At 48.1% G+C, this 13,716-nt stretch overlaps 1 protein-coding gene across 2 annotated transcripts in view; it reads left to right on the top strand.

Annotated features, from left to right (window-relative positions):
* The window catches only part of SESTD1 (SEC14 and spectrin domain containing 1), a 228,202-nt gene that overhangs the window by 121,198 nt on the left and 93,288 nt on the right, over window positions 1–13,716 (top strand). For both annotated transcript variants that reach the window (XM_077448108.1, XM_077448109.1), the window contains exon 5: window positions 11,225–11,338. In XM_077448108.1, coding sequence (XP_077304234.1) covers window positions 11,225–11,338 — 114 coding nt within the window. The remainder of the gene's footprint in view (window positions 1–11,224; window positions 11,339–13,716) is intronic.

The raw sequence follows: 13,716 nt of genomic DNA, 5'->3' as shown, positions 1-13,716 counted from the left end.
GAGGTGAAGAGGCGATATAATGCCTCCTCACTGCCTGTCGAATGAACTCGGAAAAGACTGAACCCATGCAGATCACTCTTCAGAGGTCAATACAAGTGTAAAGGATGCCTTAAAGTGGTTGTAAACCTGCACGGTTTAGGAGATATTCCCTGTATCAGCATGTGTTGATGTCATCGGCACATGCGTACTCAACCAATGGCTCGTTTGTGCCTTTGCTTCAGCTGACATGTCTTTACCAGGGGCTCCCTCGTGCATGTGACGTCATCGCGGCTCCGGCCACTCACATCGCCGGAGCCCACGATACTCGGAAAGAACTCCAGGAGACGTTGCTGGGCAGAGCAGTGTGTTGAGATCGCTGCGAGGGCTTTGATCTAAGGTATTTCATGATGAGCTAGTATGCTATGCGTACTAGCTTATTATGTCTTTATCTTGCAGGTTTTTTGTTTTTATTTTTTTGTGGTTTTACAACCACTTTAACCACTTGACAACTGGGCACTTAAACCCCCCTCGTGACCAGACCAATTTTCAGCTTTCGGTGCTCTCACACTTTGAATGCCAATTACTCAGTCATGTAACACTGTACCCAAATACATTTTTTGTACTTTTTTTTCCCACAAATAGAGCTTTCTTTTGGTGGTATTTGATCACCTCTGGATTTTTACAGAGTCCACAAACTGTGGTGCAAATCATATAAAATTGATCACATCTGATGTACTGGTGGCCTCATCTCATTTTTTGCGACCCGAACAAGCCAGGAAAGTACAAATACCCCCCAAATGACCCCTTTTTTTAAAGTAGACATTCCAAGGTATTTAGTAAGATGCATGGTGTCATTTTTTCCCACAATTCTTTGCAAAATGAAGATTTTTTTTTTAACAAAATTGGCATTGTAATAGGTTATTTCTCTCACTTGGCATGTGTATACCACAGATGACACCCCAAAATAAATTCTGCTACTCCTGAGTATTACGATACCACATTTGGACTTTTCCACAGCCTAGCCACTCAGAGAGGCCCAACATGCAGGGAGTCATCTAACTTGTTGACTACCTATTACACTTTTGAAGGCCCTGGAGCACCAGGACAGTGACACTGACGTGGCACTGATGACAGATGGCACTGATGACACGTGACTCTGATGTGGCACTGATGACAGATGCAACTAATACGTGGCATTGATGACACATGACACTGATAACAGATGGCAAGTGACACTGACAGGTGGCACTGATGACAGATGGCACTGATACGTGGCACTGATGACAGATGGCACTAATATGTGGCACTGGTGACGTGACACTGATATGGCACTGATGACAGATGGCACTATGTGGCACTGATGACACGTGGCACTGATGACAAATGGCACTTATACGTGGCAATGGGGACAGGTGGCACTGACATTGTGGGCACTTTATTTTTATTTATTTTTTACCTAACGTCCACTGCAGCCATTCATCTCTCCCTCCTCACACGCTGTCTGCGTGAGGAGAGAAAGCTAGCGATGAGAGATGATCTCATATGTTTACATATGAGATCATTTCTCATTGGGCACTCCGATCGTGCTATGAACGGCCGCTGTGATTGGCCGTTTACAGCGATCTGTGACTAGCTGTGTCCAGGGGACACGGCCCGCACAGAACTTCCCCGATGCGGCAGCGTGCAACGCGCTAGTAAACAGGAGGACGTCCAGGGTCGGCTTCCCAGCAATGGGCGTCTGCGCTGCAGCCATCTTTCGGCTATAGCGCGGACGCCTAGTGGTTAAGTTGTGTCCCTGTATCTAGGTCTGCAGGCCCTCTAAAGCTTGCCATACACTGGTTGATTTTCAAACAAACATTCGTATGAAAAATATCATCTGTACATTTGCTAATGCCAAAAGAGACTTGAATGTTTGCTTTAAACATTTGATTTTTGATATGAATGGAATTACTGAAACAAAAATCACACAAATAGAAATTTGTTTGAAAAAAAAAGAAGTTCAAATCGTTGATTTTTTTTTTTTTTTGCAAATATCAATTTTATTAGTTTTTGAAAGAATAAGTACACACATACGGGGAAGACCCCCAAACAGACAACAGGAAATAAACAAAAAGAAGAGAAAAGAGGTCGCAGCCTCACCAACTCTCTATACATATACAGGTATGGCAACATATAATCCATCAACCTAACATGCCCTGTCCACTGTCTTCGCAGGTAAAAACCCAACTGGTCCGTACCGGTACTGACATCTGTGCCATGTTCCATAAGGCAGATACGCCAAAGTCTCTTTTCGAGCCCTGACATAAAAATCTCATGAGCAGGTGTGAGACCGCTGCCCAGAAAAAAAAAGTGAGAGCAGAGATAAAGGCAAGAGAGTAATAGGAAAAAAAAAAAAAAAAAAAAAAGGGGGGGAGGGACGGGGAAGAGGGGGGGGGGGTGGGGCGGGGAAGCAAAGGAAGACGGTAGCGGGCGCTTAGAGAGGGGGGGGGGGGAAGGAAGGGGTGGGATCAGCGTCGCCCCTACGGCATGCCTCAGAGAAACAGCAAAACAATTAGTTGCCAAGCAGAAGTTTGCCCTCATCCGAGTATATAAACGCATTCCAAAGAGACCAAGTCTTACGATACGCCTCCTGACGATCTTGGGCTGTAAGCACCAGGTCCTCCAACTTGTTTATATCTTCCACCTTCCGTATCCACATCGCCGCGGAAGGCGGTGTCTGTTGTTTCCATAGCAAGGGGATGCAGGACTTAGCTGCATTTGTTAGGTGACGTAGAATCGAACGTGTGTATTTCCTAGGGGGAATGTCTGAAACGTGCAGTAAAAAGAAGGCTGGGTCATTAGGGATTTGCCACTCGGTAAATTTTTGAGAGATGGTCCGGACCGCCGCCCAAAACTCCGAGAGCCTAGTGCAAGACCAGAAAATATGAAAAATAGTGCCCCTTTCCTCGCCACAGCGCCAGCAGCACTCAGAGGCGTCAGGGTAGATACGGTGTAGGCGACTAGGCGTCAAGTACCATCTGACAAGAATTTTATAGTTCGTCTCTTGAGTTTTAGTGCATATCGAGGACCGCAGAGCGAATCGCAATATATTATCAATTTGTGGTTGTGTAAAGGTGCGGCCCAGGTCCGCCTCCCATTTTGTAAGACCAGCGACCCGCGGTGGCTGTGTAGGCGTATTAAGCAGGACATACATTTTAGACAGAGTTCGAGAGACCGGTTCAGTGTCAGAGCAGTAGTCCTCGAATGTCGTGAGTGGCCTGGCGTGGTCTGGAGGATTCGGGATAGAGTGAAGAAAATGGTGTAGACGTGCAGCACTCCAGAAAGCCAGGCGATACGGCCCAGTAGGGTCCATAAGGTCCGGGATAGAGGGCCATTTACCCCGTATGACGAACTGCGCGGCCGAAGTGAGATTAGAGTTCCATAGCGGTTGAAATTGTGTAGTGGACAGACCTGGTGCAAAGCTAGGGTTACCCAGGATCGGTGTCAACGGCGATGTCGCGGTCGTCAGGGACTTTCGCAGCGCCGCCTTTGCGCCTTGGGAGATCGTATTACCTATTATGGGGTGGCATGACACTGCTCGTGGCAGTGCCTCTCGGCACCAGAGAGCAGTCTTCAACGGAATAGGACATTGTTGTTGCTCGATTTGTGCCCATAACTTAGTATCGAGATTGCGGCCCCAATCTAGTATCCTACCTAGGTGTACAGCAGAATAATACTGCTGAACATCTGGAAGAGCCAGTCCCCCATAGGATTTCGGGAGGGAGAGTTGGGATCGTGATATTCGAGGCCGCCCCTGAGCCCATACAAAACGGGTAAATACCGCCTGCACTTGTTTAAAGTATACAGTCGGGATTTTAATCGGTAGGGCCTGAAAAAGGTACAAAAATTTGGGCAGGATGCACATTTTCAGCAGATTGCATCTACCGAACCAAGAGTGAAACCCTGTCTGCCACGAGTCCAGGAGCAGCCTCACCCTAGAAAGAAGAGGGGGAAAATTCTTTTCATATAGGTCCGACAGGTCGGGTGGAATGTGAGTCCCAAGATAGTTCAGGGCAGTGGATGTCCATTTAAATTGGAAATTGGATTGCAGGGTAGACAGCAATCGTGGGGGCATCAAAAGTCCCATAGCCTCTGATTTAGTGAAGTTTATCTTCATATTAGACAACCTCCCATACTTCTCGAATTCCCGGAGCAGGTTCGGCAATGATATCCCCGGATTGGTCAACGTAAAAAGCATGTCATCAGCATAAGCTGAGGTTTTATGCTGCGACTGCCCGATTTGCACCCCTTGAATATCTGGATTCAGTCTGACCGTGGCCAAAAAAGGTTCCAGAGATAGGGCAAACAACAGGGGGGATAAGGGGCAGCCCTGTCGTGTCCCATTCGTTATCGGAAAGGGGCTCGAGAGGTTCCCATTAATTTTGACTTGGGCCGTGGGCTCAGAATAAACCCCAGCTATCCTATTAAGCATGGTCTCCCCCAACCCCACATGCCGAAGTACCGCGAACATAAATGGCCAGCTCACACGGTCAAAGGCCTTTTCGGCGTCCGTGTTCAATAAGACACACGGGGTCCCTGTGGATCTCACCACATGAAGTAGATTCAGAACTTTTGTGGTACTATCACGTGCTTCTCTAGTGGGGATGAAACCAACCTGGTCTAGGTGTATTAAATGGTGGAGGTGAGCAGCTATCCTCGCGGCTAGGATCTTAGTATAGACTTTCAAGTCTATGTTCAGGAGGGATATCGGCCGATAACTCCCACAGGACGAAGGGTCCTTGCCCTCTTTAGGGATCACCGAGATATGGGCATTCAGGGAGTCCCTAGTAAACCGCCCACCCGAGCCTAGAGCATTAAATAATTTGAGCAGGTGCGGACCTAGAAGATCTAAGAACTTTTTATAATATTGTAGGGTAAAGCCGTCCGGTCCCGGGGCTTTCCCCATCTTCATGGCTCCTATGGCTTTACTCACCTCCAGAAGAGTTATAGGGGATTCCAGTGCTTCTGCGGCCTCCGGCGAAATGGAAGGCATTTGGGACGACACAATATAATCGGTCAGGGCCGACTGTGGTAAGGGGTCAGTCCGGATATTATAGAGACCGGAATAGAAATCACAGAATTCCTGGGTAATACCCTGAGGCAAAGTGACTTTCCGTCCCCCAGCTGCAACAACGTGGGGGATATACGTCAAGAGTTTGCGTTCTCTCACGAGCCGCGCCAGCAGTTTCCCACACTTGTCACCAGCTTCATAGGTCAGCTTACGACAGGATTGCAGGGCTGCCTTGGCTCTATAGTGAAGAATGTCCGTGATTTGTTTCCGTGTAATTTGTAAATCAGTATCGGAGGATTGTGTAGGGGCATGTTTGTGTCTGGCCTCCAAAGTATGCAATTTCCCTAGTAATTGATCAAGGAGTTTAGCGCGTTCACGTTTAATCCTCGCCCCATGTTTAATTAGGACACCTCTGGCCACTGCTTTGTGGGCCTCCCAGAGTATACCTGGATCACAGTCAGGGAGATCATTTTCCCGGAAATAATAACGCAGGGTCGTGGTCACGTCTTCCATCACCTCTGGTGTCTGCAGTAAGCTTTCATTGAGGCGCCAAAATCTGGTAGTCAGAGAAGGGGCGTCAGACAGTTTGTAGGTCAGAAATATCGGTGCGTGGTCCGACCAGGTCCTGTTGCCGATAGAGGATTGTTCCACTGCGTGGAGTTGGGAGTGCGGGATCATAAAATAGTCAATGCGCGTGTAAACCGTATGAACGGGGGAATAGAACGTGTAGTCCCGTTCCCCGGAGTGCTGGAGCCTCCAGACATCAATCAGTTGGGAGTTGTGTAACGCTTTCGCCACTCGCTTAAGCTGACTCACCGGCATGGAAGTACGACCAACCGAGGTGTCCACCGAGGGCATCAGGGGGACATTAAAATCCCCGCCCAGTATCAGTTGTCCTGCTTTGAAGTCCTGCAACTTGTCCATAATACCCTCCACAAAAGAGGCCTGGAGATCATTAGGCGCATAAATAGTTGCCAGAGTCACTTGGACCGAGCCAATGAGCCCCTTTAAAAAAATATAGCGGCCAGACTCGTCTATCAAGGAGTCCTGGCATCTCCATGGGAGTTTGTGGGAGAGAAGTATGGACACCCCCTTTGATTTAGCCACCGGATTTACAGAGTGGTATGCTAACGGATAGTGTCTATTACGCAGGTACGGCAGGGCATTATGTCTAAAATGTGTCTCCTGGATAAAAGCGATATCCGTATGTGCCCGATGCAGGTCCGCTAACAAAATGCGTCGTTTTTCCGGAGTATTAAGGCCCTTTGCGTTAAGCGATAAAAGGTGTAGGCGGGATGAGGCCATGGCTAGGCTAGAGAGAGAGAGGGGGACGCGGATCCCAGTAATAGGGAAAGGGGATTGGCAGGAAGGGGAGGGAAGGCGGGTGCGGGAAAATCAGAAGGAAAGGTAGAGAAGGAGAGAGGGTAATAGAAAGAAGGGGAGGGAAGAGGTGTAGAGCAGAGAGCGGAAGAAAAGAAACCAAAAGAAGGTAGGAAGAAAGTAGAACAGTGGTCGGAGGCCGGGCCTAGTGCCCTACCCCTCCAGAAAATAAATCAATACGATTACTTGCATACAGTGCATCAAGGGCAAAACCTGCCCTCTAGCACAACATGCCAGCCTATTGGGGGAAGTGAACCGGACAGGGAGTGAAGCAAGCAGCTCCCAATATCCGGCCCCCACCCCACAGTGCAATTGTCACAAGATGCACGACTCCTGTGAAGAACCAAAACATGTCGAGGACTGAACAAGGAAGAACATAAAGGCAACCATAAGGATCATAACAGAAAACAACCCAGAAACAAGTGTAATAAGTTACATTCCCAACCCCCCTCCCCTCCACCCCCACATACAGCATAAAGGCACCTGGAGGTCGGGATAGTACAGCCCACCCAGACGGTACACGGCCCCCAACCACATAAATCTACTGATAGGTCCGGACGCCGTGCACCGCCTGTGCGGTGTCAACAGAGAGACATAGTACCCAACGCAAAACCCAAAACCCCCCCTCCCCACCAACATCCAGCAATCCCTACCCTCACCGCCCCCGCCCCCCAGGCTTCAAATAAGGGCCCACCCCTGCCCACAGTCAAGGAGACCTCCAGGTCAGTTCCAAAAGGGGGGTTGTCAGCTCCGCACTCATTCCCCTGAAGGGCCACAATCTCCCCTTCTTCTAGGCCAGGGTCTTCCGGGAGGCGGTAGTTCCAAATGACCTCCCAGTGTCCACGTCTCGTACTCAGGACCCCAGGACCCCCAGCTAGACATAAAGGAGCCCCACACGGATACGTGAGTCAGCAGGTGTAAGTAAGTAGCATGGAGCGCCGCAGCCGGGTGCTGACCCCATCGTCTGAGCACAGGTAAACCCTACCGCCAGTTTCGCTTCAGGAGAATCCAATAGCTCAGGGATCCAGGGTGGATGTGCAGAAGGTCCATGCAGAACCAACAATCTCACCCGCACAGCAGGACGGGCAGTGGGCAGGAAAGGTCCAGATGCACAAGGGCAGCCACATGGGGGGGGGGATCAGGCAGTCCATAACAGCAACAGTAATAAATGCGGCAGAGGAGGGGAGGGGGGAAAACTCACGGTCCAAAAAAAAAAGAAAACAAGTACCTCACATTTCCCTGGAGACCTCCGGCGAGTGCATCCTGGGTCTACGACGGTTCCTCTGCTGTCGTGGAGGAGGGTCTCCGCGGCGGCCAGGTCTCGGGTCTGTTCCCGGAGCGTGGGGCAGGGGTGCCAGCCAGTTCGGAAGTGTGATAGGTTCCGCTTCTAAAAAAACAAACAATGCCGGAAGAGATTCTGGATGGCGGAGAGTGAAAAAACGCTGATCCCTCCGGAACGCAACCGACAAGGGGTAGCCCCACCGGTATGTCGCTCCTCTGCTGCGGGCCAGCTCCAACAGAGGCTTCAGTAATGCTCTCCTCTGCAGAGTAGCTCGGGAAACATCCGGGAGAACCTTCAACTCTACTCCGTCAAACTCCAGGGTAGGGGCATCCCAGGACTTCCGAAGGATCTCTTCCTTGTGTAGGTAATGATGTAGCCGACAGACTACATCGCGGGGTCTATCCGGGTCCACTGACCGGGGGCCCAGGGCTCTGTGGACCCTATCGAATTCCAGTCGCGTTGGCAGCTCAACTCCCGGTATAGAGCGAAAGATCGCCGCCACTGTGTCTGCTAGGTCCTCCGGGCCCGTCGCTTCCGGGAGGCCTCGCAGCCGCAAGTTATGTCTGCGGCTGCGGTCCTCCATCTCTTCCAGTCTCAGCTGCTGCATCATTAGAGCATCCGCCTGTGCATCGCGAGCTTCCTCCATCTCCGCCACTCGGCGCTCCAGAGCCGCCAGGGAGGTTTCGCCACCCGTCACCCTGGTAGCCAGTCCCTTCACCTCTTCTCGCACAAGGGCAATCTCCTTACGGTGGGCCGCTTCTACTGTGCCAATAAGAGCGGTAATGTCCGATTTCGTAGGTAAGGAGTGCAGCAGCGAGCGAAGCTCTGCGTCAAGCTGTAGTGTGTGCACGGCAGCCCTCGGGGTATCAACGACCCCATCGTGTAAGTCCAGGGGTGTGCCCAGGAAGGGGTCCGACACCGAGGCCTCCGGGCTAAGATCCGGTGAGGCGCAGGCCGCGCGTCCTTCACTATCCTCTGCACGTGCGGCCGCCATGACAGGTCCCGGAGACCGGAGCTGGGAAAGGTGAAAAAGCCGCTCAATATCCCCCGGTTGCGGAGTTTGAAGAGACGGCCGTGGATGTAAGCTCTTCCTCTGTGTAGCACGCTTCCTCGAGGAGGGCATAGTGTGATCTTCCAGGCAATATCTGCAGGTAGGGTGGGAGACGGCCGGGAGCTCAAGCCTCGCACGTCTTTACTCCTCCATGTCCAAGCCACGCCCCCCCCAAATCGTTGATTTAACCCACTAATGATTTGAAAATACAACAAATGTTACAAAATTATTTCTAAAATTCTACTAATGTATGGCCAGCTCTACTGTGTTGCACCTAGAGATTATTTGCTAATAAGTTCAAAGTCACTTCTGCATTTATTCGATTTTGCAGGCTGCAAATAGAGCACATGTCCATGGACTGAATAGCCCTTCAGACCCAAACGGTTCGAATCATGGCTGGTTCAGCAGAAACTGGCCAAGATACCAACCATGTATGGGCAGGCTAAATGTGCCAATCGTTAAACTTGAGTACAGCCAGCCTGCCAGATTTTACATGTGATTATCACTAGCAGCTGTTATAGCTGCTAGCAATAACTACTGTGTTCTCCTGGCTGAGATGGCTTCCCCCGACAGGAGAACACAATGGCTTAACAGAAGGGATTCACCTGTCAACCTGTGGTTACGGGAAAGAAATTTGCTCCGTCTATGGGCAGCCTATCTTGACCCCCCATTCCTTCTGAGCTTTACTCTGACTTGCACATAAATAATTCATATTGTACCTTCTTTTTCTATGAAGATAGCTAAAGGGGGTGTACATAGCAGACAATGTATTTACTGCTGCCGGACCAGCTTAAAAAAAGGCATCCATTGACCACTCCATCTGGTAGCAAAATAATTTGTCCTGCTCCTTTCTGTTTTTACCGGCAATGGTACACAATTAATGCAGATTAATGCGTTTTTTTAGGCAAATAACAAGAAACATTAACATGAACTGGGTAGTGTTTTGATATCCATGTGTGTTTTAATGAATTTGCAGCAGCTAAATGATATAGAAATATATGGAATGGGATGTGAATTATCAAATATTAGATCTTCTACAGCCTTTAAAATATCACAAGTTTGTCATTAGCTGATTCTTGTCCTAAAAATTACCTGTTTACCGCTAAATCAGATGCTCTCAAATCTCTCCTAAACCATTCCCAATGTCATGGTGCATCTTGTATTTGGTTGTATGCAATTCAACTTCTTCTGTAATGTTGAAAATGTTTCACCAGCAATCCAAGTAGCCTCCCCAGCTTTAATGATTGTCCGGAACATTTATAGCCACATGTGTAACTCTGTGAACATGTCAGGCGATGTGAATGTTTCTAAATCCACCTTGTTTTAATTGCTTAAGCCCCCATAAACACGGGCCGAATATCGTGAAGCATTGGCCAGTTCAGTAGAAACTGGCCGACATTCGGCCCTTGGGTCCTGCAGCCAGACTGACGAAAGCTGGCTTTTGTCAAAGGGCGTGACCGAAAAAGGTCTGCCGACTGGCTCCTCTTCAGTGCTCTCAGCCAATGGTGTTTTTAAGAATATTTAAAGTTGGGCTTTTCCTCCACTTTAAGATTTTTAAAATTTTAAAGGGGAGGTCCACCCTTAAAAAAAAAAAAAAATGCATAAAAAGGCTGAAAAAAAAAGTAGAAAAAAAAAATTTCACTTACCAGAAATGGCTGTTGCTAGGCAGATCGTTCTAATCTGCCTCTTCCTATTCCGCGGTTATCTTCTGTCTTCTCCTCATGTTGTCTTCTGGGAAATGGGACACAGTGTGTTGTGGGAACTGTGTGTCCCACAAAGCGCCGCGCGACTCGCGCATGTGCAGTAGGAAACGGGCAGTGAAGCCACAAGGCTCCACTCCCTGTTTCCCTTACTTTGAATTGTGGCGCCGGGACCCGAGGGACAGATCGACCTCGGGCGGCCGACATCACGAGCACCCTAGAAAGGGTCAGCAGCTACAGTGTTTGTAGCTGCTGACTTTTATTTATTTTTGTTTTTTTTTCCCTGGCCCACCCCTTTAAGTGCATAGTCTCCTTTTAGTAGTAGTCTCTTTTCACACCTCTTGTAAATACTGGTAATTTGTCCCCCCCCCCTTTTTTTTTTTTCATGTTTTAGTTTTTTATTAAATCATTTTAGTAAATAATTTGTAAAAATGTGTATTTTCTTTTTTTCGTATTTGCCAGTTTAGTATTATGGGGTATTTTGTGTAAGTCGGTGCCATTTAATCTCAAATTTCTAATACCAGATTGTAACGGCAAAATATGGAAATAACTATGGGTTTAATTGTTATGCAAAGACCTGTAATACAAAAATTGAGAAGAAAGGAATATAACGTGTTATCTCCGGTAGCCAAGTGGTGCCTTAAGACTAGTAAATTAGCTGGAGCTTTGTTGGTTGCTGTGGGCATCATATGTTTAACTTCCAAAGTTTCTATAAAACACCTCCGTCTGTGAAATGTAGCCTGGTGCCTGAAAGCACTAATTCCCTTTTTGTTCCCTTTCAGAATGTTGTACCAGCTGAAGTGTCTCTAGTCTGTGTTGTTAAGCCGGACGAGTTCTGGGATAAGAAAGTGACACACTTCTGTTTCTGGAAAGAGAAGGACCGACTAGGCTTTGAGGTATGTCCTTTTTTTATTATTGAATATGTTAAATTAAGACAAAGTTCTAACAGAAGCTCTGAGCAATACATAAACATGACAATTTTGAAAGTTTTTAAGATGTAAGTGTTTTGAAGCATCTGTTTAGAATTGATGTATAGTTCATCTGAAGAAAACTATTTGAATGGCTCATGATTCTTACCATAATGAATTATATGCTTTAAGGTACAACTTTCTGCGTGTAGCAGCCCCTCTTATACTTACCTGAGCCTGATCTCGATCCAGCGATGTGCATGAGAGCAGAGGCTCTCTCAGCTCTCTTTCCTCATTGGCTCAGACACAGCAGCAGGATCCATTGGCTCAGACTGCTGTCAATTACAGCCAGGGGGAGGGAGCAGGGGGCTTGGCCAAAATGTGCTTTGTGTTTCTTATGAACACACAGTCGGCTCAGAAGCATGCATGCACTAGTGCCCCCCGTAGTAAGTAACTTGCTTTGGGGCACTCGACAAGGGGGGAGGAGACGTGAGCACTATTGAGGAACCCCAGAAGAGGATCAGGGCTGCTTGAGGAAAACCATTGTACAGAGCAAAGAAGTATGACATGTTGTTTAAAAAAACAAAGCTTTACAATCACTTTACCCACCTCCCGCCATAATGGAAAATGATGGGCACATAGTTGGTCTCTCGTTTGGGGACAGTGTCATATGTCTTCATCCCACTCCTGCCATGCTTGCATACCTGCGGGGGCACGCAGCGTGGCGATTGACAGTGTGCTGTGTCCCTGGGACACCAGGCATCCTCGATCTCGGTAAAGAGCCAATGATGAGGCTCTTTACCCATGTGATCAGCTGTGTCCAATCACAGCTGATCACATGTTAACAAGGATATGCTGGTTATTGGCTGTACTCTCCTCGCACAGACAGTGTGTGAGGAGAGGAGATCTGCACAGATAATCAGGGCACTGATAATCAGTGCAGCCCCAACAGTACCCATACGTGCTGCCTTTCAGTGCCTCTGCTCATGAGTCCAGTCACAGCTGATCACAACGTAAACAGGATTTGCTGATTATCTGCAATCCTCTCCTTACGCTTACAGCTGAAATCCACACGCGTGACAACTACACTGATAATCAGGGCAGTGCCCACTAGTGCTGCCAGTCAGTGCCCATCAGTAGCGCCTATCAGTGTCTGTCTGTGCAGCCTCATCAGTGCACATCAGTGAAGGAGAAAAATAATTTACAAAATTTTATGACACAAACAAAGAACTTTTTTTCAAAATTTTTGGTATTTTCCATTTGTTGAGCAAAAAAAAAAACCCCCCTAGTGGTGCTAAGTTCAGTGGGTGATGCGGTCCAGGAGTCTTCATGCTATTGGATGTAACTTAGTCAGTGAAACTTCCATACAGGTTTTCAAATGGACAGCTTTGCATTCAGATCTATGAGGAACCATGGACCCTTGGAACTCTGCACCCTGACATTGCATTTCCCTGCCACCCAGCACCCATAACACTGCGCCCCTTGCTCTGAACCTCCTTGAGTCCAAGCACTCCTACCACTGCACCCATGACTCTGGATCTCCCTACCTTCCAGTACCCCTGACACTGTATGCCAACACCACAAAAACTGCATCCTTCTGACACCCAGCAACTCTGCCACTACATACTCCACCACTGCTCCCCTTGTCTTGCTCCCCTGTCATTTTCCATGTGACATGCAGAAAGGAGGAGAGGCTTAGCCTGGGGGGGGGAGGGGGTTATTGGCTCTCTGACATACCCTTCTCCCCAGTGCAGCCTGAAGTGGACAGTCAGTCCTTCAGCCTCTGGTATGCTACGCACATTTTGTGTGTTTTTGGGGGAAGAGGGAGAAAGTGAACATTTCTGGGCCCACTACTGAACCCACCCATCGCCACTATTACTGCTGTAGATGAGCTTGGGATTAGTCAGAACTTGGGTAAAAGCTGTCACCCCCCACCCACTGCCACCCAGTCAATTGTGGCCAGGGCATTTGCTGCCCTATGTGGTCATATTATGTCACAAGAATCTCCGCCCCCTTATGCGCATACAGGTGGAGAGTGAGGTATGCCCTGGCAGTTAATTTGGCGGAAGTGATGCCTTCCTTCTGGGTTAAGTCCAAACCAAAGTATGGATCGAACCCAAGATCATTTATAATTACTACTTATTTAGTAATGTGGCAGACATTTATTGGAAGTTCAACATACAAATGTATTCTAATTTTCTATTTTTATTTTCACTTTCAAGGTAAATATTTTTTTTTTAAATACAATGGCCCCATTTATCCCTCCTCCCTTCTGTGAAACTGTTGAACTTGCTTCATTTTATTTCAAACATAAAATTTCTATATCGGACTGAAACTAAGGTTGGAAACTAAAACTCCTCCATTTT

Source organism: Lithobates pipiens, unplaced genomic scaffold (assembly GCF_037356315.1).
Source record: "Lithobates pipiens isolate NorthernLeopardFrog02 unplaced genomic scaffold, aLitPip1_a1.2 Scaffold_22, whole genome shotgun sequence".
NCBI classification, from domain to species: Eukaryota; Metazoa; Chordata; class Amphibia; order Anura; family Ranidae; genus Lithobates; species Lithobates pipiens.
Note: the sequence above shows the minus strand (reverse complement) of the source record. Positions and strands in the feature narration are given on the sequence as shown.